This window comes from Neofelis nebulosa, chromosome 8, assembly GCF_028018385.1.
Source record: "Neofelis nebulosa isolate mNeoNeb1 chromosome 8, mNeoNeb1.pri, whole genome shotgun sequence".
NCBI lineage: Eukaryota > Metazoa > Chordata > Mammalia > Carnivora > Felidae > Neofelis > Neofelis nebulosa.
In genome coordinates, this window is record NC_080789.1 from 131,659,649 (window position 1) to 131,684,269 (window position 24,621).

The 24,621-nt window shown below is 39.9% G+C and overlaps 1 protein-coding gene and 1 pseudogene across 5 annotated transcripts in view; one reads left to right on the top strand and one right to left on the bottom strand.

Moving 5' to 3' along the window:
* Positions 1–24,621, bottom strand: part of CDC123 (cell division cycle 123) — a 58,336-nt gene that overhangs the window by 2,969 nt on the left and 30,746 nt on the right. For 4 of the 5 annotated variants that reach the window (XM_058681907.1, XM_058681904.1, XM_058681905.1 and 1 more), the window contains 5 exons: positions 17,012–17,060; positions 12,692–12,767; positions 10,944–11,066; positions 9,500–9,528; positions 2,286–2,414 (listed from right to left, as the gene is read on the bottom strand). In XM_058681907.1, the coding sequence (XP_058537890.1) occupies positions 2,286–2,414; positions 9,500–9,528; positions 10,944–11,066; positions 12,692–12,767; positions 17,012–17,060 (406 nt within the window). The remainder of the gene's footprint in view (positions 1–2,285; positions 2,415–9,499; positions 9,529–10,943; positions 11,067–12,691; positions 12,768–17,011; positions 17,061–24,621) is intronic. The other variant, XM_058681906.1, reaches the window with a different exon arrangement.
* On the top strand, positions 20,492–20,598 carry LOC131484231 (U2 spliceosomal RNA; annotated as a pseudogene).

Here is a 24,621-nt window from a genome sequence, read left to right on the forward strand (position 1 = left end):
GACTGTGTCCCTCATCTTTAAAAATAACCCTGTGCTGAATAATTTACATTCTCTTTCCTTGACGCTCAGATTGAATGGCCCCCAAATCTAAGATGCCAGCACAAAGAAAATTCCTGCACTCGTTAATTCCACAAAAATCCGCTGTGCCAGAATTGTGCCAAGCCGCACAGATCTGCGGAGAACACAAGAGATACTACCCCTGTGCTCGGAAACTTACAATCTGAGGCTGGACACAGGGAAGCACGACACAGCAGGGCAAGAGCCGTGACAGGGAAAATAACCATCTGAGCCACATCCAGAACAGGGCCCCAGAGGGCCCAGGACAGAGAAAGGATGAAAAGAAGCCTTTCAGACGAAGACAACAGAAAAGATGTGCTGAAGGCGAGGCGGCCGCCAGAAAAGCAGAAAGACCGGGAGGAGAGCTTGTGTCACGGAAACCGAGGGAAGAGTGTGGTGAAACCCCAGAGGGGTAACACTTGCCGAGGGGTTAAGTGAGAAAAGGGCGGTGCATCGTCCACTGGCATCGGCAACGGGTCAGTGGAGCCCTTGCTGGGTGCGGTTTCCGTGGAGCGGCAGGGACGGGGGCACCCCGGCAGTGGGTGGAGGGCGCACAGGTGGGAAGCAGCAGGCAGAGGTGGCCAGGGAAGGAAGCTGGCCGCCAGATGCCCAACTACTGAGCAGCTACGAAAAGCAGGTCACACGCTAGCGTGAGTGAGGCTGCTACAGTCCCACTAGTGGGAAATGTGAGTGTAGGTGCCTACAGAAACATGCCCACACTGATGTTAACGGAAGTGGTAAGGGTGGCAATCTAATTCTGTGCTTGAAAATGAGCAGGGAGAAACACGACTTTGTAAAAACGATATAAAAAATACACATAAGGTAACAGGGAGGTAGTACATTCTCATTTAAAAAGTTTGTATATATATTTACAGATATGTTATACATACCAAATATGATATACAAAAATATAAACCATGGTTCTCAAGGTGGCAGGATTATGGGCAATTTCAGAATTCTCTTTAAAAATGGGCATGGGCTGTGGCACCTGGGTGGCTCAATCAGTTAAATATCCGACTTGGGCTCAGGTCACAATCTCATGGAGTTTTTTTGTTGTTGTTGTTGTTGTTGTTTTTTAATGTTTATTCATTTTTGAGAGAGAGACAGACAGAATGCAAGCCGAGGAGGGGCAGAGAGAGGGAGACCCAGAATCCAAAGCAGGCTCCAGGCTCTGAGCTGTCAGCACAGAGCCCGGATGCGGGGCTTGAACCCACGAACTGGGAGATCATGACCTGAGCCGAAGTTGGACGCTCAACCGACTGAGCCACACCCAGGCACCCCACGATCTCATGGTTTTTGAGTTTGAGCCCCACATCGGGCTCTGAGCTGACAGCGCAGAGCCTGCTTCGGATCCTCTATCTCCCTTTCTCTGCCCCTTCCTGGCTTGTACTCATTCTCTCTCTCAAAAATAAACATTAAAAAAAGGGGGCATGTATTAATTTTCTAAGTAGAAAAAAGCAACACAAAGGTGTTGTTCAAAGAAAGTCTGGCTGTGAAGATGAGACAGAAGGGCTGGCTGAAGACATGGTGTTAAAAGGCGTTTGTCTATTAGGACAGAAGATGTGCGAACACAGATGGAGGGCGGGTACAGAAGAGAACAGGGACAGGAGGGAGTGAATGGCAGCATGGGTATCAGAAGAGGCAGGAAGGAGCGGCATGCTGTTAGACTCAGGAGGAGGGACGCAGGGATGCTTGTTGGTTCGAGGACGATTACATGGAGTCCATTCACACCAGATTTTCTTCCTGTGAAGGACGTGGAATCATCTGCTGAGGAGGAAAGGGATGATGCGCAAGGAGGTGAGAGGGGTGTGCAGAGGTGTGGCATGGCCACCGTGGGTGGAAGAGGAAGCTGGTGAGGCAAACACCATAGGAGGGCCCCCTCGATGGGGCAAAGACGGTGCAGAGCACCCGCAGTTTCGCTCTCTCAGGGGTCAGCAGGTGGGGTTAGGATCAGCGTCAACATATAAAGTGACCCAGGGTCAAGATTCTTCCATGTGGGCAGGACCGAAGGAGCCAAGAGAAAGAAAAACAACTAGGGAAATATATAAAAGATGATCATTATTTGTTTTTATAATGTTAAACAAAACAAATGAATCCCAACACACACGTTTTTTTGGTCACCTCCACGGGCAAGTATCTATTGGCAAATCTGTGTCCGTGCCTAAAGAACAAGCAAGCAATTATTCAGTGGATTATAAGGTTTCCTGGTATCCTTTTTATCCCCTTACCTGCTCCAGGCCTTCTCCTTCACTAAAATCACCTTTTAAGTTTCTTCCAGATATCAGTTCTTCCCAAGTAAACAGCAGTGAATCAGTTACTTCACCAAATGGATTAAAGTCAATCAGCCACACCTTCCCCTGGAGTGAAGAGAGAAAACTTAGTAAGCAGGGAAAAAAACCAAACACTTCCAATATGTCACCTGTCTTACCTGGAAGATCATCTTCCCATTATTTTACCCGAAAGGTAATCTTAAAAATCTTTTAACTCATTTCAAAAGACAGTTCCTCCAGGTCCCAGCTGAGAAAGGGTCACCTGTCCAAAGAAAGCAGCGCCAGGCCCAGAGAGAAGGCTGCCGCTGAATGCAGAGAAGGGGCCTGGGAAAGCAAAGGCCTGACGAAGGCAGACACGTCAACTTCCTGCCTGGAATCACTCAGAAATTATAAGTCAAAAAACCCAAGCAGGAGAAAGGACAATCTCACAAAATGGTTCCACCGAAACAGCATGACTGGAACGCATTCAAGGGTGTCTGTACACTTCTCTGACAAGAGGAAGCCAGGCGGAGGCAGGGAAGAGCCGGCAGCTCTGAGAGCACTCTCCTTACCCTCAAGAGCCTGCTACAAAGCGGGGAGGAGGTTTAAAAAAACATATGAAAGATGTAGGAAAATGCTCAGTGCTCTCTAACCTTGATGCCTTAACGTAGTATTTGTTTTGTCTGCATGATAGAGCTTGCAGCTCATGAAGATGAAAACAAAACAAAACAAAACAAAACAAATAAATCTTTAAAAGAAACTTCTGTCTTCTGTTCTGAGTAGTGGTGGGCAATCGGATAGGTTCTAGCCTCGAGGAAGGAATACCTCTGACCTGATCATGAGTTAGGTTAGGGAGGTGCATCTTAGTATATAAAGCAGCAGAGTAACTGACGAAACACACCTGGGAAATCTGGAAAATCCTGCCAAGAGATTAAAGCCACCGCTGATCACAGAGATCCATGTGACATTTAGTAGATTAAGTGTTTCCTTGAAACCTTTATCATTGTTCCTCTTGATTTTTCTCACGGAAACATTTATAAAACTGAACCAGGGGCACCTGGGTGGCTCAGTCGGTTGAGCATCTGACTTCGGCTCGGGTCATGATCTCACAGTCCGTGAGTTCGAGCCCCGCGTCAGGCTCTGTGCTGACAGCTAAGAGCCTGGAGCCTGTTTCGGATTCTGTGTCTCCCTCTCTCTCTCTGGCCCTCCCCCATTTGTGCTCTGTCTCTGTCTCAAAAATAAATAAACGTTAAAAAAAAATTTTTAAAAAAACTGAACCATTTTGTTGTTGGCAATTAATTTTTTCTGTAAATACGTAATCGCGTCTTGATCAGATGTGCGTGTACAAAATTACATACACCTCAGGAACTGGACTGTCGAGCCGGCATTATTAATATCTAGCACTGTTTCTCATCCGGGTTACAGGACAATTTTAAGAAAGATGAAACACCTTATTAGGACTAGTTTCAAACATCAGAAATGTGTAGTAAGTAGCCAAGAACCATTACAAGAAGTTTGGACCACACACCTTTTGGTAAGTTTCCTACTATATACAAACCCCAGGAGAAAGCCCGTAAGTCTTGCCACTTGAGTTGTTTCCTCACAGAGATTCTACAACCACTTGTACGTTGTTTGACTATGTGCAATGTCAGCCTTTCACCATCTTCTTCTGTGATGTTAGCTTTACTTTGGGGTGATTACTAAGATGTCTTTAACATACTGGATGTTATTTTAACAAAATAGGTATTTTCTAACCTCCAAACTCTTTCTACTTAAGTTTTTACAACCAGTAAAACTACCTCATTATTAAAAAGGGGAGGGGGGAACCCTACCGTACTTGTTAGCATAGGAATATTAAGCTCTGTAAACTAAAAATATGCCATCCTATAAAAAACAAGCAAAACAAATAAAAAACAAAGTAGACCACCACTGTTAGGACTGACAGCTGGCAGTGTGTGTTCTGTAGCTCAGAAGGCAGCCTCCACTTTAAAGGAAAATGAAACCAGCTGTAATAAGGTATGAAACAAACCATCAGAATGAGGATTTTATAGCTGTAGCATGTTTTTTATGTGATATCTCAGGCACAAGACATCCTGAGAAATTCTGTTTTTAGGCAACCCATCAGATAAGAGTGGTCACGCTGACTTATCCACCAACTAACCACCCCCTCACCCGCCCAAATAAATCTCTATGCACCAAACACTGCTAGGCACTGAGCATAAAGATCAATAATACAGAATCTATTCCTTCAAAGAGCTCAGGCCAGGACGGACGGACACACACACACACACACACACACACACACAGGATTGTTCACAGGAGTTTGTAAAACACTAGAAATAAGCTATGTATTAATTGACAGGAAAATAGCTAAACTATATAGTATATCCATAAAATTAAACACTACGCCATTGGAAGAAACTGGAAAGCTCTAAAAAATACAATGTTTTAAACAAATGTGTATATAAAGCAAGGTGCAGTGTGTATATCATATGCTAACTCTTCTGTAAGAAAGATGAAAAAAATAAGTATACTGCTTGTTTTTGCATCAAGAAATACTGGAAGGATATATAAGAAACTGATAAATGTAAACCTGTAGGAATACAGAGGAAGAGGGTAAGACTTTCTACATATGTTTTCACATTGATTTAATTTCTGAGCAACGCAAATGTTTTATCAACTAAAAAGTTTAAAACTCAGAAGGTTTTACAGAGCAGTGTTTGCCAGGGGGTAGGGTACAGGGAGGGTCATGAGGAAATTTGGGGGAGTGATGGAGTTCTACATGTTCACTGTAGCAGTGATTATACAACTGGATGTATCTGTCAAAACTATCAGAACTATACCCTAAAAAGGATGAATTTTACTCTATGTAAATTATTTCTCAAAAACTCTGATCAAAAAATGCAGTAGTTTTAAAAGACTGAAAATATAAAAGAAATCAAAACCCAAAGATGCAAGATACTATGAAAAAAAACATACACAGAACTGAATTTACCAAATGGAACCTACAGAAATGACAAAATGTAGCTAATACAATTCAAACTTAGTGGAAGGTTAAAACGTATCCAGTTGGACACAACTAAAAGATGTAAACCAGATGTATCTGAGAAAATTACACAACACAGTATAGGAAAGAAAAGAGGTAGAGAAAAAGTTGGCACACATGAGGATAAAATGAGATGCACTAACATTCCTCTAAACAGATTTCCAAAGGACAGAACCCAGAAAGAAAGAGATAACATATGAAACGATAGCTGAGGGGCACCTACATGGCTCAGTTGGTTTAGCGTCCAACTCTTGATTTTGGCTTAGGTCATGATCTCATGGTTTGTGAGCTCAAGCCCCATGTGGGGCTCTGTGCTAACAGAGCCTGCTTGGGATTCTCTGCTCCTCTCTCTGCCCTTCCCCTCCCCTGCTCTCTCCCTCCAAAATAAATAAATAAACTTAAAAAAAAGATAGCTGAGAATTTCTCACAAGTGACAAAGGAAATGAATTCTTGGACTTAGGAAGTATTCAAAAAAGACAAAAGAAAAGGAAAAAAAGATGCCAACGACAAGGGAGCAATGTCTTCAACATGCTGAGGCAACAGAACTTGTCAACCAAACATTCTATACCCAGCTAAGCTTGCCATTCATGCCTGAAAGCTAAAAACTCTTCCAGCCAGTGGCTGAGGGAATTTCTACTAAAGAATATACTATTAAAGAGACAATGGATCCAAAGAGGAGTGGTAAGAGGCACTAGTAAGCAAAGAAAGTGAATAGCAACAGTCAGGACTAATTTAAGGCTATTAAATACCAAGTGGAACTCAAAATCAGAAATCATACGTAAAATGTAAGCAGGTACTGGGAATTAGTGTTCCAAGGTCTTTGTATCATGAGGGCAACAGGAAGTGAGATTAACTTTTGAGCTTAATAAATATCCTTATTAAGATTTAACAGTAACTACCAAAATAAATAAAACCCAAAACTTCAAAATTTAGGGGGAAAGGGTAGGGTGGAAAGAATAAACAAAAACCAGTAATATAAATGAAAGGAGAGAACAAAAACACAGAAAAGCAAATTGAAAACTCAAGATGGTATAAAACATTCAGATAGTAAATATAATATATGCAAACTACACTCACCTGTTAAAGCGAGAAATTGTTGGTGATTAAAAAAACAAAACCCAGCAATGTGTCACTTATAAGATATGTGCACACACTTAAAACCTAAAGGCTAAAACTAATAGGAATGAAAAAAGGTAAATTCTAAGACCAAAAGAAAATTATACTAACACTATTAATACCAGACAAAACATACTTTAATGTGAAAACCACAAAAGCATTCTTAGGGATAGAGAAGGTCACCACCTAATGAGAATTCACTGGGTAAACAAGACCATTATAAACTAGTATTTGTCTAAGAACATAACCTCAAAATATGTTATCACAAAAACTGACAGAATTAGAAAGCCGGAGATTTTAACATACCTTGTTCAGTAACTGATAAATTAAGTAGACCAAAAATTAGGGAAGATACAGATATTTTTTCATTGTTTTTAAAGTTAAAAAAAGTTTTATATGAAAAAGTTTAAATACATACAAAGTAGACAAAATAGTATAAAGAAACCCAAAAAGCTACCACTCGGTTTCAACAATTATCCTGGGGAACATCACGGCCAGTCTTGTTACATCTATATCCCATCCATTTCCCCAAATCTCTATTATCTTGAAGGTCTCCTCAGACATCATTTTGTCCATAAGACATAGATTTTCACATTATCACCAAGCTTAATGTAACAAACATCTACAGAATACTTCAGACATTAGTTGTAATTTTTCAATCACACATAGAACAGTCACAAAAAAAGTGATCAAGCTGCAAAACCAATCACAACAATATCAAAGACTCAAGATCAGACAAAGTCCACAAAGCAATGAAATTAATAACAAAACAACAGCCATCACTAAAGGAATACATAAGGAGACTGGAATAATTTTTCAAGTCTCTGAAGAAGTTATTCTAAATTCTAGTTATGCGTTATCATCACTTAAGGAGCTTCTTAAAATACATATTCCGAAGCCTCATCCCGGCCCTACTGAGTGTATGGGCCACCTCTGACATACATGATGGTTAGAATCTATCAACACTGAGTCAACTTGCCCAGCTGCAGTAAGAAAGTAGCCACATCAAAGTACTGCCAGGCTCAAACACACTTCAATTCTACTGCACAGAAGAGGCCACCATAGAGTTAGTTTTCTACAACTGTCATTAAATCATCTATGCAACAAAGTTCCTAACAGTGATACGTGTGCCACTGAGTAAATGCAAATGGGTTTTACATCATGGTTTAAATCTCTTCTCAGAAACTGTCAGGAACTTTATACTAGCATGCTTCTCACATGAAAAACACACAACTACTTTCAGTTCTGTTAGATCACAGCAGTAATTACTTCTGTATACGTGTCCAACTTCAGTTAAGACGTTTATATAACTCTTTCACCAAATTACACATTTGCAACCTTCTACCGCTATTGAATCAAAGCAGATCTTGACATTTGCCAGGGAAATATGGAGACGTGGCAAATTCTAAATTTTTAAATGCCATTAAATATAACTGCATCAAAATATAATTGCTTCAGTTTTAATATGTGTAAAATGAGAACAAGTGATACATACCTCATAGGGTATATATGGATAACCTGAATTAAATACAAAGTTCTTCTCAGCTGCTCATCAGGGTAACAGGCTAGGTTTACTCACTAATTGATTTGATCCTGCCTGCTACCAGGCCAATTCCCTGGAATGTTTAAGCCTTGAAGATAAGCTGCTTGTAGGTCAGGAGATCACCTTGTTGGAAGCTTCTCGTTAGAAACATGGCATCAGACAGTCCATGCTCTCTATAAATGTTGGCTACGTGAGTGATTATGTGGCCAGTGTGTATCTATCCGTAAGAAGCAGAGGGAGGACCAGAGCCTGGGCCCGTATCAGCTCCAATTTCTATCCATTCCATAACACCAGCCTCCTGCCCTTTCTCTAAGGTTTCTTTCCACTAAACAGAAAGTGTGAGTAACATCCTTCTTCCTTACCAAGTCTCAATTGATAATTCCTCTTTCTTTTTCATAATTTTTTTTTTATGTTTATTTATTTTTGACAGAGAGAGAGAGAGAGACAGAGCATGAGAAGGGGAGCGGCAGAGAGACAGGGAGACACAGAATCTGAAACAGGCTCCAGGCTCTGAGCTGTCAGCACAGAGCCCGACGCTGGGCTCAAACTCACAGACCGCAAGATCATGACTTGAGCCGAAGTTGGATGCTGTATCGACTGAGCCACCCAGGCGCCCTGATAATTTCTCCTTCTAACTCTTAATAGATGTTATCACCCTTGAAGACAGGTGAAAACAGAGGAAGTGATGTCTTTTGGCTAAACAGAGGCAAGTCAACATTTAATAGTTATTTTGAGACACGACCATATGGGCCATTTCCTTGTGTCCAACAAATGATTCAAAGGTTATCGCAAGCATCACGACAGTGAAGCTGATACGAGCTTGGAGAGGGAGTGAGAAATAGGCGGGTAACATTTGGAAAACATATGGTCACATATTCGGAAAACACACCTGCTGTCTTCTCAACAGCTTAGTAAATAAGCACTAATCGCAGGATGTTTAGTGACCCAAATTCCTTTGAAAAGATGGCATGTCTTGATAAGGAAATCTCTGCTGTAAAATGTATGAAGTCAGGTTTTTGTTTTCTTTTTCATTACACAAGTTTCCATCACTTGGAAGATTTAAAGAATACACTAATCCTCATCTTCACTCTAAAGACATAAGCGATTCCAATCATGCTAAGTGTCTTTCAGTTGACTAAAAATAATTATCTAAGTATCGAAGGAAAACTTCCTGGCCACATTTAAGGGCACAAACTGAACTTTTTAAGCAGGCCTGGACCACTGACAAAAGGGGAAAGCGGGATATAAGGCAGCCATTTAGCCATCTCCGAAATTAATAATCCCTAAACTTGTGACACAAAATTACTGAAGACACTATGTCTCCCAACGTTAAGTATGTGTTCAAGGAGATTCTTGAGCACTGTGAATTTCCAACACCTTAGCTGGTTTGAGAAAATAGTTTTTGAGCAGTGGGCCCTCTACATGCATAGCAGTGGGCTATGTACTCTGTACTCTGACTTTAAAGCATGTCAGAGAGCTGTTACTTACCCTACTGTCTCTATATACATCGAACACAACTGTAAAAGAGAAAAAATTCAAAGTTAACAATGAACTACTATTTTCATGATCTGAGTCTCCTTTTGAAAATTAAAATGCATATTTTTATTACTCAAATAGCAGAATTTAAGTGCATTGGGAACTTCATGCTTCTTAGTATCAAAACTTTCAAACATGATAAAGTAGCCTACAATGTTTTATTTGTATCATTTTGTTTTACTTTTGTCTACCCTCAGCCATAATCTTTTCATACAGTTGATCATTAAATAATGTGGAGGCTAGGGGAGCTGACTTCCCCAAAACTTAACTATTAACAGCCTACTGGTGACCCAAATCCTTAACAATAACATAAATAGTCGATTAACATGTATTTCGTATATGTATGTATGTGTGTATATGTATGTATGTATGTATATATATAACTGCATTCTTACAATAAAGAGAAAAAATGCTAGTAAAATCATAAGAAAAATATATTTAGAGCCCTATATTGTATGTATCAGGAAAAAATCTGCATCAAGTGGGCTCATGTAGTTCAAACCTGTGTTATTTAAAGGTCAACTATAGTTAAAATTCAAACACATCATCTCAACAAATTCACCATCATAAACAAATTATACGTACTAGTGAAAAAAACATCACTCACTTAACTCATCTGATGAGGAATGATATCAATATAACTTGTAGTAGAAAAGCATAAAACCAAGCTGTGGTTATGGCATGACAAATCTTTTTTAAAATCACATCTGCCATAGAACACAGACTTGGCAAGTGAAAAAATATAAATCAGAGCAGATGCAATTTTAAGATCCGTGAAAACTCTCATACACGATGAGCTTTCTTAAAAAACAAGTCACAAATGTTTACTTTGTAACTGGTGCTGTCTGATAATTCAAATAAAAAAATCTAGAAAGGTAGATCAGTCAACTAATTCAGTCTGAATAGCAGAAGCATTTTGCTTTCTGTAGACAGCCCTTTAAAATGAAAAATAAAACATGTACAGAGAGAGAACTATCTCCATATTAAAAAGTGACTCTGATTAAATCAGGTAAAATCAACACGCAAACCATCAGTAATACCGAAGAGCCATAAAGCAAAATGCTGAAAATACAGTGTTTTGAATCCAGTTTTAAAATATGAGCCACCATGAGGGGCGACTGGGTGGCTCAGTCGGTTGGGCGTCCGACTTCGGCTCAGGTCATGATTTCACACTCTGTGAGTTCGAGCCCCACATCAGGCTCTGTGCTGACAGCTCAGAGCCTGGAGCCTGCTTTGGATTCTGTGTCTCCCTCTCTCTCTGCCCCTCCCCCGCTCACACTCTTATCAAAAAATGAATAAACGTTGAAAAAAAATTTTTTTTTAAATATGAGCCACCATGAAATAAGGTTCAATAACATCATGTACTTCATTTCACTGGGTCAATAAAAATACTCACAGTCTTCATCTAAGAATTTGTACTGTATGTGTTTCTTGAAAAAGTCTTGTATGCATCTGCAAATCTCTTCCTTTTGTTTAGAAATATGATCATAGTACTGTGTATAGTCCCTTTGAGAAATACCTGACAAGAAAAATATTTTATATCCATTATCATATAACATTCTTTTCAAAAACACCAAAATGTGATTTAAACCTCTTTTTGAGAGAAGCATTAAAGTAGACCAGGTGAATAATGCATTATACATGATTCAGCATTTTATATAAATATAAAACTTATCAGTTGTAAAAACTTACCCATTCAAGGAGTTGTATCTAAGTTGCATATCATGCATTCTTACTTTAGAAATAGTATTTTTATTTAGTACAATGGAAAGAACTCAGTCATAAATACGTTCATAATGTAAAAAATGAAAAAGGTGGTTTTAAACCTCTGCTTCTTTGATTTTTTCTATCAAACTCTACACAAATTAGTATTCTTTCCCAATTTTCTTTGGGACACTTAAAATATTCCATAGGTCTTCCGTGTTCATATTGTATTTCATAGAAACTGGCTATTTTTCCTGCTCATACATGCTACCCTGCCTTCACAAGCCTGAGGTTTCAAGCCATGGAAAAGTAAACATTCCTTTCTTCAGAGTTACTTGCTGATTTTATTCCAAATACGCTAAAGGGATTATTGTAAAAACTCTCTGCTCTAGGCCTAGGAAAAAGTTTTCTGCTCTGAAAAAAGGGTTTCCACCCAATTTCTTAATCACATGCAATATGACTGCCTTCTTTAGCTGGATTTGTACTGCAGTTTTTCCAGGACTATCTAACAATATGATAAATTCAGACACCCCAAGTTACTTTTAGGTAAATTAACAGATGTCAACATCACATTCACTACATAAGAGTGCTGATTCGACTCTAAATCACACATTTCTTGGCTGAAGGCAAGTTTCACTTCATGGAAAACATGCAAAGACAAAAAAAAAAAAGAAATTATCTTCAATACTTAACTTGAATACATCACAGCAAACAAAATAATAATCTGACAGGAAGAAAACGGGTGGTTTTTAGAGTAATGCACTTACTTGTCCACATATTTCCTCTGGTTAGAATAATAAACACTGCTCCAATAATAGAAATAAAGATCCCAAAACTTGGCTTTTTATGATGCTTAAAATAAGCAGTGTGTTGCTAGTAATACTTAGGAAAAGTCCCAAAGAGAAAGCAGGTAATAAGGTACATATCCTAAATTGGGGATGGTCAAGACCATCACTTTCATCTCCAGAATCCAGACAGACATAATTAATGGACAAGATTCTTTTTGTGGAAACTGAATATGGCCTCAGGATCATTATCAATATAGCATTCCAGTGAGTTAGTACCAATTGATTAGAGGTAGCATCGGAAATATACACTGATTTATTACCCTGTCCTAATTACTGGAAATTCACTTTCATCAAAAGCTTGTCTTCTTGGGGTGCCTGACGCTCAGTCCGAGAGGCACGTGACTCTGGATCTTGGGGTCGTACATTCAAGCCCCACGTTGGGTGGAGAGATTACTAAAAATAAATAAACTTTAGGGACGCCTGGCTGGCTCAGTTGGTAGAACATGCAGCTCTTGATCTCGGGGGTCATGAGTTCAAGCCCCATGTGTGGCGTAGTTTACTTAACACAAAATTTTTTTTTAAATTAAAATAAATAAATAAGTTTAAAAAAAAAAAAAGGCTTGTCTTCTTTTAATGGGTAAAAAAAACTCACCAATAAGCTTGTTTTCCTTTACAAAACATCTGAACTCAGCCCCCGGAATTAATTCACACCATTTTCGAAGAACAAGCTGTAGACAAAGGAAAAATGTAACAAAACTATGTAACAAGGGAATGTTTACTGGTCTAACAGACAATTTTATGTCAAAAGTGTATCTTAACAATTGCCATTATCAAATAGTTTGGGGAAAAGAAGGCATCATTTCACTCATATGTGGATTTTAAGAAACAAAACAGATGAACACAGGGAGGGGGACGGGGAAGAGAGAAGGGAAGGCAAACCATACCAGACTCTTAACAACAGAGAACAAACTGAGGGTTGCTGGAGGGGAGGTGTGTGTGTCGGGGAGGGGGGTGGGGAGGGGATGGGCTAAATGGGACATGGGCATTAAGGAGGGCACTAGGGATGAGCACTGGGTGTTGTATGCAGTAAGTGATGAATCACTGAATTCTACTCCTGAAACCAGTATCACGCTATATGTTAACTAACTAGAACTTAAATAAAAATGTAAAAAATAATAAAGTAATTACAAGACTTGCATTTTGAAGATAGAATCCCAAATATCATGTGACAACACTTTTCCCTGTGTATCTTTTCATTTATCATAAAATTGTAACATTTATTTAATAAATATGCTGCTCAAATTTTTAAAAATGGCATCATAAACCATTCTCATCATGAGACGTAGGGGACAGATCTATTAATTCAGTAAGCGGGGGAAGCACTATTGAAACTGTTTATGACAAAACGCATCTCTGTCACTTACTCATCACTCTGAGAGCTCTGACATGATATACATATCCAAGGATGAAGTCGAACCCTACCATCATTGTGTACAGCTGCCCTGTAATTCGTATGCTCTTCACCCCTTTAAGTATACCAAAAAAATAAAACGATTTCCGAGTTATCTACCTTAGCAACATTGTGTACGATGCTGATAAAATTATTATGATTTATCACTAAAAATCCCTATAACCCTCCCATGATTTTCCCATTACTTTAAAGTAAAACAATTCTACCAATGGCCCAAGTCATAAATGGGTCCTACTACCATAATTATTTAACATGTATAAATTCCATATACTATTGAATTGCTACAATTTTATAAATAGGATAGTTGACAAATGCATGCTTCTGAGCCTTTCTTTGGAAAAGACTAGCCCTGTTCCTGTGAAGTATTAATTCTAACAAGTGGCCAGTGCCTCCAGGCTCCCTTTTCCTGGTACACACTTCGCATACACGTCTTTGCCCTTTAGGACCGAAGAGATGGAACCTGAATTCTTCTAAGCCTCATTCCTGGCATTCCCTCCAGTGGGCCCAGTATTCCCCCTTCCCATATCCTGTGCTCCCAGTTTCTTGTACCTAACATTCTAGAGTAAGCCCATGCATACCAAGCTGTACTGTGATAATCTGATACAGGGCTCTTTTCCTTCCTAACTAGCAACTTCCTTAAGGGCCAGGAACTGGGTCTTACTCATCTTATGTCCCCAACACAAGTATGTAATAACTAACAGGTGCTTAAGGAATGTTATAAAGTAAAACAGCAAATATATAGGATAAACAGCCACTAAAAATCCTGATATAAAAAAATACCTACTGAACTGGAAAAACGTTCACACCAAGTGAAAAAAAAATGATATGCAAAGTAATGAAGAGAGTATATATACACAGATATACACATCTCAAGAAAGGGAAGTTAAATGCCAAAATGCTAATACTGAGGATATGTTCAGGTGGTAAATTCCGCGTAATTTCTGATACTTTTAAATTTTTGATAGTAAATTTCTTTTCTTAAAAAAAAATCTACATTGGGGCGCCTGGGTGGCGCAGTCGGTTAAGCGTCCGACTTCAGCCAGGTCACGATCTCGCGGTCCGTGAGTTCGAGCCCCGCGTCGGGCTCTGGGCTGACGGCTCGGAGCCTGGAGCCTGTTTCCGAGTCTGTGTCTCCCTCTCTCTGCCCCTCCCCTGTTCATGCTCTGTCTCTCTCTGTCCCAAAAATAAATAAATAAATTAAAAAAAAAAAAATCTACATTGTTAAAATATGTCTAAGATTTTAAAATGCACTGATTTCAATTTTCATTATTGTGAGCTCTTGGTCAAGCTTTTTACGTGCCGTATGTTTAAAATAGAAATGAATTATTAAATGAAGAACCCCAAACTAAAAAATTACACTGCTGTCATCTATTAAAAGCTGATACTGGGGCAACAGAATGACTCAGTCAGTTAAGCACCAGATTTCAGCTCAGGTCATAATCTCACGGTCTGCGAGTTCCAGCCCCACGTGGAGCTCTGTGCTGTCAGCACAGAGCCTGCTTGGGATTCTCTCTTCTCCCCACCTACTCTCTCTCAAAATACCAAAAAAAAAAAGCAAAAACTGATACTGCCAAATATAGTTTTATAGAGCTATAGTAATATTTACTTAAGCAATTGCTATAAACATTAATTTTGGGAAGAATTTGCATAATGTTTACTAAAATGTTTTGGACAGGTAGCACATATACTATAGTCAGTTAAAAAATTACATGGCGGGGGCGCCTGGGTGGCTTAGACCGTTGAGCATCCGACTTCGGCTCAGGTCATAATCTCGCAGTTCATGGGTTCAAGCCCCGCGTCAGACTCTGTGCTGACTGCTCAGAGCCTGGAGCCTGCTTCAGATTCTGTGTCTGCCTCTCTCTCTGTCCCTCCCCTGCTCATGCTCTGTCTGTCTCTGTCTCTCAACAATAAATAAATGTTAAAAAAAAAAAAACACAAAAAACCATGAGGGTAAAAGAATTCTCTTCCCACCCCCCACCACCGTGCAAGACCATACAGTCCCTCTGTCTTCCTCCTCAGAGGTAATCAGTGCTGTCAATTTCTCACATATCTTTACAGAAGTAATCTATGAATATATGAGCATGGAGTACACATACGTATCTTTTTAAATATACACAAAAGGAACACGACTATCCAGGATTCTGCTTACAACTTTTTTCATTTTAATTATTCTAGTATTACTTTCCTGAGCTTTTAAAACTGAGTTTTAAATGCTGTGCCTTAACATGATGATAGGATATTCCCAAAAAAACAATAAAAGCACAAATTGCTGGGGAAATGAATCTTGGGGACAGAAGATGACATCTCAACAAAGATCATGCCTCAGGGCAGACTAGAGAAACGATCTTTGTCACTGTGTTTTCAAGCACCAAGTAATAAGATACAGCAGGTGTTTAATAGATGTTTGTTCAATGAAACAAGAGACAAGAATATAATATGTGCACAGAAATAACATTATAAAAATGTTTAATGATTTGGGAAAATGCTCATACTGTGCTATTAAGCCAAAAAACCCCTCACTAATGGTACATAAAAAGCTCCATTACAAGTACTAAGAGATCCAGTTCAGTGGCCTAGGTAAATAGTAAATTATTCCACACTATGGCATGATCACAGAAGATACATCAATATATGCTTTAACTGTATCAAGTGATACAGTGAGTCAATGGACAAGTTTTGAAAGCACATGTGTACAAAAGTGAGTGGAAGCAAACAGACAATGAAGAATTTTTTTTAAAAGACCAGTGAACTGATTCTAATTGGTGTCATAAATCCCAAAATGCAAATGGTTTACAATTATGGAGCAGGCTGGCCACTCTCTTCAACAAATTACAAGCTATCAAAGTTTTCAAAAGTATTACATTTTGACAAGCCAAGTGCAGGAAGAACCAGGAGTGATGATAATAGGCAAGAGCCTATCAGGCATGTAGCTGAAACCTGGAGTCAGGATTTCAAAGAAAAGTATGTTCCAGACTCACTAGTGACAGCTGATGTTGGGATGGGCATGGGTGGGGGGTGTAAAATACCCTCAAACTAGGAAAATACAGAATATAAATTTGGTTTTGCTATGTCTGAATTCTCACTGCTACTTCTAATAACATTTTCACTATCCTTTCATTCTTACTTCTGCATGTAATTTGCAAAATGAGTCAACAACACAAAAATAAAAAGGGCCACTGGGCCTAAACGGTAAAATGATGATTACTATTTTTTCTTCATATACCAGGTTAAAAAGCTTACCCAGGTTAAGCTAGATGGTGGGTACAAAGCTATTTGTGTTATTACAAAATATGCACATTCTATAGTATATATATACTTTGTATGCATGTGTGTATATATTTGTATGAATTTTTCATAAATTTAAAAATTCAGTGCTTCTAGATTGCCAGAGAGATTGATCCAAAAAAATTTATTCATTCTGCTTAAGAATAAATAGCAATTTTCAAAACATCTTCATCTAGGATTATCAATTTCATCAAAATTAAAAAAATAAATCCTTACCTCATATTCTATACAAGGATCTGGAGAATCATCAGTACAATGAATAAATCTTTAAGAGAAAAAAAAGGCAATTGAATCTTTTTTATGGTGCCAGTTTATGTACACACATTACTTACATTCAATGTGAGAGTAGGTTTTACTAGAAGCATCCAGAAACAGGAGGCTAATTCAAATCCAATAAACCTTTATTAAGCACTATCGAACATCAGACGTTAGCCGAGGCACTCTGAGATGTCATTTCACTAGTCCTCAAAACAACCATATAAGCGTTAGTTCCATTTTTCGGTCAAAACAAACAAAGAAACTTAGACCCAGAAAAGACCAAATTTAGTGACCAAGCCAGGACTACAACTCAGATTATCTGAAGATAGATTCCAAATGAAGGCAGGACAGCGCTGAGGTTTTACAATACTCATTGCCTTCTTTTTTATGGCTAAACCAGAAGTCTACTTCTCTGTTGACATCAACTCTACCATCTAAAGCCACACAAAGTTATAATCTAACCCTTCCACTGCATGCCATTTAAAAAAATATTTGATAGAACTACTCATTCCTTAAGTAAACTGCTTTCCACTCTAAAAATCCTCCATTTCATGAACAATTTTTCACGTATTAAATGCCTTTATTAAATACCTCCCTATGCCAAGGACCGGCTAGACACCAGGAATGCTAAAATCACTTAAGTCCCCTGTTCTTTAGGAGGTTAGTCTAGTGGGGAACGCCTAACAAGTAGACAAAGAACTTAAAACACTGAAAGTAAGAATAAAAATACTCTGGCAGCATAAAGGAAAAATGGATTAGCTCTCCATTGTATAGGGAGGAGGGAGGTCAGGAAAGCTTCAGTCAGCAGGAAGGGAAGGTCCCCATTTAAGGCAGAGGGAAGCATGTGCTAAAGCAGGACGAGAAATGAGAACGGCCACGCAGAATGTGGAGAACTACTGCAGATGGGCCCTGATGGGAGTGCAGAATGCAAGGGGAGAACTGCCAAAAGATGGGCTTAGACCTCGCGCACCGCTGGTGGGCATGCAAACTGGCACAGCCACTGTGGAAAACCGTATGGAAGGTATTCACAAAACTAAAAGTAGAACTACCATATGATCTAGTAATCCCACAACTGGGTATTTACTCAAAGAAAAACACAACACTAATTCAAAAAGAGATTCACGCACCCCTATGTTTATTGCAGCATTACTTACAACAGCCAAGATAAGGAGGCAGCCTAAATGTTCACAGATAGATGAATGGATAAAGAAGATACGAGGCTTAAGTTAAACAAAAACAAAAACAGACTCATATAAGAAACAGACTCATAAACACAGAGAACAAGCTGATGGTTGCCAGAGGGGAGGGCAGTAGGGGGGCGGGCAAAAAGTGAAGGGGACTGGGAGATCCAGGTTTCCAGTTAGAGAATGAGTAAGTCCCAGGGATAAAAGGCACAACAAAGGGAATCTAGTCAGTGGGACTGTCACAGCGCTGTATGGGGACAGACAGTAGCTACACGTATGGTCAGCAAACCATAAAACACAGACTTGGTAAATCACTGTTTCACATCTGAAACTAATGTAACGTTGTGTCAACTATACTCCAATTAAAAAAAAAAAGATGAGGTTGGAGAGAAATTTGGGATAGGGAGGAGCATTCAGATTGTGAAGGCTCTTGTCTCCCTAGGGAGGCTGTAATTCATTATACAGACAACGGGGCGCTCCAAGTTTCTAAACGCAGGAGGGCTTTCACTGTGGCAGTGGTACTGGATAGCCTGTGGGGGGGAGTGGCAAGTAGGGAGGCAGAGAACCAGTTAGAAGGCTCCGTCTGATAGCGCTGGGGAGCGATCAGGGTCTAGCTGTCGCAGCGGGAGCAGGGAAGGAGGAAAGCACGATGTAAAGATATTCAGGAGGCAAAGCCAACATGGCCTGGTGCCCTGGTGGAAGTGAGGGGTGAGGGAGAGAGAGGTCGGGATGACTGAGGTCATCAATGACTGGCTGGCAGGTGATGGGAATGCCATTCACTGGGACCGGAAGAAAAGCAGCTGACAGGTGAGAGAACGATGGAAGGGAACTATGTTTGCATGTGGAGAGCTGGAGACATCCGGGATAACTGCACAGAGAGGTCTAGGAAGCAACTGGAAATTAAGAAACTCAAAGAGAAGGAGGAATTGGAGACAATTATCTGGAGGTGATCCCATGGGTGTAAGAGATAAAGCTGAGAAGTAAATGGAAGGGATCACCTCAGGCACATGACAGAACCTTGGAGAATACTAACAAAGAGTGAGCAAAACTTGTGGTGGAGAGGCACTGTTATTAAAAAAACAACAACAAACACAAAACAAAACACCACGCAAACAGAAAATACTTTTAAAGATCTCTTTAAAAGAAAAAAAAAGATCTCTTTTAAGCAATTTAAAGTAAAATTGAGTTTCCAAAGACTTCAGGGGGCACCTGGGCGGCTCAGTAGGTTAACTGACCGACTTCAGCTCAGGTCATGATCTCACAGTTCGTGAGTTCGAGCCCCGCATTGGGCTCTGTGCCTGACAGCTTGGAGCCTGGAGCCTGCTTGGGATTCTGTGTCTGCCTGCCTCTCTCTCTCTCTCTCTCTCTCTCTCTCTCTCTCTGCCCCTCCCCCACTCACACTCAAGCGCACGCGCGTGCTCGCTCTCTCTCTCAAAAATGAACATTAAAAAAAAATTTTTTTTAAACAAAAGCTTTTAAATTTCCCTGAACATCCGATTAGGTTGGAATTCTCTGTAATCATTTGTGACCTATACTCCAAACAGAAACAATTCTAATTTATTTGGCTGGTTGAGGTCATCAGAAAAAAACTTTTATCCCCACTAACAACTGGGCATCGGTTGATAAAATCTGAATTACAAAGAGAAGTACACTCAATGTGCTTTGTTAAAAAGCAGTGGGTTTTCCCTGTATTCTTGAATGGGCACCAAAGCAAGGATCTTACATTTGCTATCTCATTTAATCCTTTCAAAAGCTCTATGAGAAAGTGCTATTAATTAATATCCACATTTATCACATGAGGACACCAAGGCTCTGAAAGGTGAGAGATCAAGCTAGTGGTAGGAAGGGTATGAAACCCTCCTCCAGCTGCTGCTGAAGCTCACAGATTTCAGCAAAAAGAAACGAACAAACAAAACCACAACAAAATACCACAAATACCAGATGCATCTAAAAAAAAAAGTCTTTGACCATCTTTTTTAATAGTCCACAATAGTCCATAATAAACTTTTCTTCATTTCAAAAGATCCCTCACTTTTTTTTCCTGGTTTAACAGTCTAAACATTTTAATTAGTAAAAAATTGCTAATTATTTTATGAATTCTATCATAAAAATTCCTTTTATCCTTAAAACATTTTCCATTTATCCTTAAAACATATATATCTATACACTTTAATTTTACCTTCTAATTTTAAGAATTAAAACATACATAAAAGTACAAAGTATACATGTATTGCTTTTATAAGAAACCAATTCAATCGCTTCTCGGCCTTTTGGCTAAGATCAAGTGTAGTATTTGTTCTTATCAGTTTATAAGAAACCAATTCAAGTTTACAAGTTAAAAATTTACATTTTGGAACATATACAAATATGGAATTGTCATGTGGTACACCTGAAATATAACGTTATGCCCATTCTATTTCAATAGAAAAAAAGTTAATATTTTGGCTTCCAACTAACCAATAGTTCATTATCATGTTAAAATTGAACTGACTGCCAGTCTTTTCTTAATGTAAATGTACCTACAACATACAGGGAGATGAAAGGAGAGAGATGACAAAGGACAAAATAACAGGGTATTATCTTAATGGTTAGTGTAGTCACAGAACTAGGACCATCTGTATTTTTGAAATGTGACTTTAATCGTGTGGGTGGCATACTTTTTATATGTCTGGTAACAGAGGATAGTTCTTATTAATATTCTATAAAGAACAAGGTAGATTAAGGTTCTATATCTACCTATTTTTTTTTTTTTAACGTTTATTTATTTTTGAGACAGAGAGAGACAGAGCACGAACGGGGGAGGGTCACAGAGAGAGGGAGACACAGAATCTGAAACAGGCTCCAGGCTCTGAGCTGTCAGCACAGAGCCTGACGCGGGGCCTGAACCCACCGACCGCGAGATCGTGACCTGAGCCGAAGTCGGACGCTCAACCGACCAAGCCACCCAGGCGCCCCAATATATCTACCTATTTTTAAAACACTACAGGAAACCCAAAAGGCACAATTCCAAAATCCAGATATTCATTGTTGAATATTTTTAATGCTTCAATATTCCTACAAATACTGATTTCACTTGGTTAATCCTCATATTGCTACTTCAAAACAGATACACATTTTATTTTTTTTAATTTTTATTTTAGAGAGAGAATGAGTGAGCGGGACAATGGTAGAGGGAGGGGGAAGGAGGGAGAGAGCGAGAGCGGGAGGGAGAGAGCGAGAGCGAGAGCGAGAGCGAGAGCGAGAGAGAGAGAGAGAGAGAGAGAATCTCAACCAAGTTCCAATCTCAGTGCAGAGCATGACATGGGGCTCGATCCCATGACCCTGGGATCATGACCCGAGCCCAAATCAAGAAGCAGACACTCAACCGACTGAGCCACCCAGAGGTCCCAAAACAGGTATACATTTTAAAACATATTTGCATTCTCCCATCTTGTAACATTATTTAAGTGTTGATTGGTTTAGCGTTTAATGTTATTTTTAAAACCTGACTAGTTTCAAAAGGTAGAAATGAGAACGTCTGTGGTATGTGGGATTACTGTAGAAGGCTTTTTCATATTGAGATGATTGACCAAATGGTCGGGTACAGACCCTACAAGAGCAGAGAGCAGAGCCAGTCAATAATAACACTTACAGGAGCTCAGCTGAAATACTGCAAAGAACGCTGTGTGTGAACATTGGGATTCCATTTACATTCTGGAGAAGGCAGGTTTAAAAGAGTAAAATGAGTAAGATAATTACAGTACGAGCAACACTGGAATTTTTACAATCCTTCTATGTAAATTAACAAACCTAAAACTTGTTCTACGAGTATCGATTCTTTTTATGTGTAAGTAATTAAAACATGTCATTTACGTGATCTTTGAGACTTCGGCTTTTAAATTCATACCGCTCTACTTCCTCTTGCCTGTCGTCTGGTTTGGGGGCCTGGTTGGTGTGCTGTTTCCTCAAGTATTTCCGTATTTTTGCCGAGAGCACCCACCTGGTGCAGCTCGTTTCTCTGAGGGTCCCCCTGAGGCCTGGGTTGCCGAAGTCCTTCCAGAGCACTTCGTGTTTGCATCTTCTAGGTGCCTCAAGGGTAAAATGATTCAGGGACTGACTTTTACCTTAATGTCCTAGTTTGGGAGAGCTCCAACCAGACAGGTGGTTTAAACTTGTACTCCAAGCTCGTTGTGAGGTAGAGGCCTGAGGTCTCAACACTTTAAAATGCAAAACCCAAAGCGCAAGGAGTTTCAGTTCTGCCTCCTGGTCTCTGTGCCAGTGGATGAATTGTTTTCTAGTTCATCCTTTACTGGAGGTGCAACAGGGTCTCTTTTCCAGAACTTTACTTCATTTTGGCTTAATGCTCGGCCTCCAGTCCCAGTAAGGGATTAAAAGTTATGTCCCTTATCAGTTCTGGTAACCATCCCTAAAAGGCTTATCTACCTAAGTGTCTGATTTTCCACCCTCTTTCCATTTCTTGCATCTGGGATTGCCGTTTGTTTCTTGTGAATTCAGCTGTGCCTTACATTTTTGTGTCGTAGCTCATATCTTATCTAGCATTTTTAGATACTTGTAACAAAACATTTTTCAAGTTATCTTAGCCTGTTACTTAGGCAGAACCAGAAATTAATGATCAGTTTCTTAAAGTTCTTTTGTAACTACAAATAAGAACATTTTTTTTTTTTTAACGTTTATTTATTTTTGAGACAGAGAGAGACAGAGCATGAATGGGGGAGGGGCAGAGAGAGAGGGAGACACAGAATCGGAAACAGGCTCCAGGCTCTGAGCCATCTGCCCAGAGCCCGACGCGGGGCTCGAACTCACGGACCGCGAGATCGTGACCTGAGCCGAAGTCGGACGCTTAACCGACTGAGCCACCCAGGCGCCCCCAAATAAGAACATTTTGAATCGCATTTGAAGATCTGCCAACCTGACCAGCCTAGCTATATTAGATCAGCACTTAATAGCCATTTTCATATACACTTATGACCACGTTGGGTTTTAAAAATTTTTTTCCTGGGTGTGGGGAATAAGCTTAAGAATTCCCTGAGCCTGCAGCGATGGGTTAACAAGGCATAAAGAACTAGAAAGCCATAGGGTGTACATACCCAAGTTTGGGTAAACAAGATTAGGTAAAGGCAAAGGCCCCCAGTACAGGTAAAGCGGGACAAAGGCCCCCAGTATAGGACAAAGATATAGGAATAGGGAATCTCAGGATGAAGACATCCATGATGAGGCAAACAAGATTAGGTATTCAGGGTGGTAACGCCCCCCCCCCCCCTCCAGTTTAGTACAATAGCAGAAAGCTGCTTTCACAGGAAGGAAGGACCAAATTAGGTAAACAGGTAATTAGGGCTATGGACCCCTGCGGGGCGAAGTTTCCCAGGGCGGAGCTAGTTAGCAAAAGAAAGGTGCCTTGCTGACCCTGAGGTAGCAATCTCCGTCTTTCTTGTCCCCTAGGCCAGTTTAAGTAAACAGAGGTGGGGCCTCAAGTCTGCTGTAAGCAACCTTCTGCCCAGCGCCAGGATTTTGTTTTGTATTGACCCAAACCCCCTTTCCCTCAGGCCCAGCCAGGAGTTACAAAGTTCAGGATTTCCTTGTCTTTGTGCACGTCCATCACTATGTTTGTAAGCCTTCTGATCCTAATAAAAATGGAGCAAGGACCCTTACTCGGGGCTCTTGTCTCCTCTGGGACATTAGCCTCTGTCACATTGTTAATCCTGCCCCCGCTTTCTTGCTGGATCAGAGAGAACTCTAGACCCAGAGTCTACAACACCTGGGTTAGTATTTTATTTTAACTTGGGTAATTTCTTTGATTGAAATTTTCAACAAGGTAACAAGAGAAAGTAGTACTGAACTCCCTGCTTTACAGTCTGGATAGAAAGGAGGCCCCTGCACTGTGTAAAAAACTTGAAAGCTGACATTATACCTCAGAGGAAACAATTACTAAGTATAAGAAAAAGTATAAATCATGGGCAGAAAAAAAAAAAAAGAGAAAAGAAAACTGTAAAGCCAGGGGACATGCCGTATCAAACTTGTGGTGTTGGAGACTTTACTGCTTGTGAGGAACCAAGTTAGGAGCACTGGGGCACAGACTCCATTTCAGATTTCACCCGTGGTAGAAAAGGAAAGATAAAAATAAGACGATACTGAACAAAGGATCATTGGGTGTGTTCATTCAAATTTTCATAGAGGGGCGCCTGGGTGGCTCAGTCAGTTAAGCGGCCGACTTCGGCTCAGGTCACGATCTCGTGGTCCGTGAGTTCGAGCCCCGCGTCGGGCCCTGTGCTGACAGCTCAGAGCCTGGAGCCTGTTTCGGATTCTGTGTCTCCCTCTCTCTGACCCTCCCCCATTCATGCTCTGTCTCTCTCTGTCTCAAGAATAAATAAATGTAAAAAAAAAAAA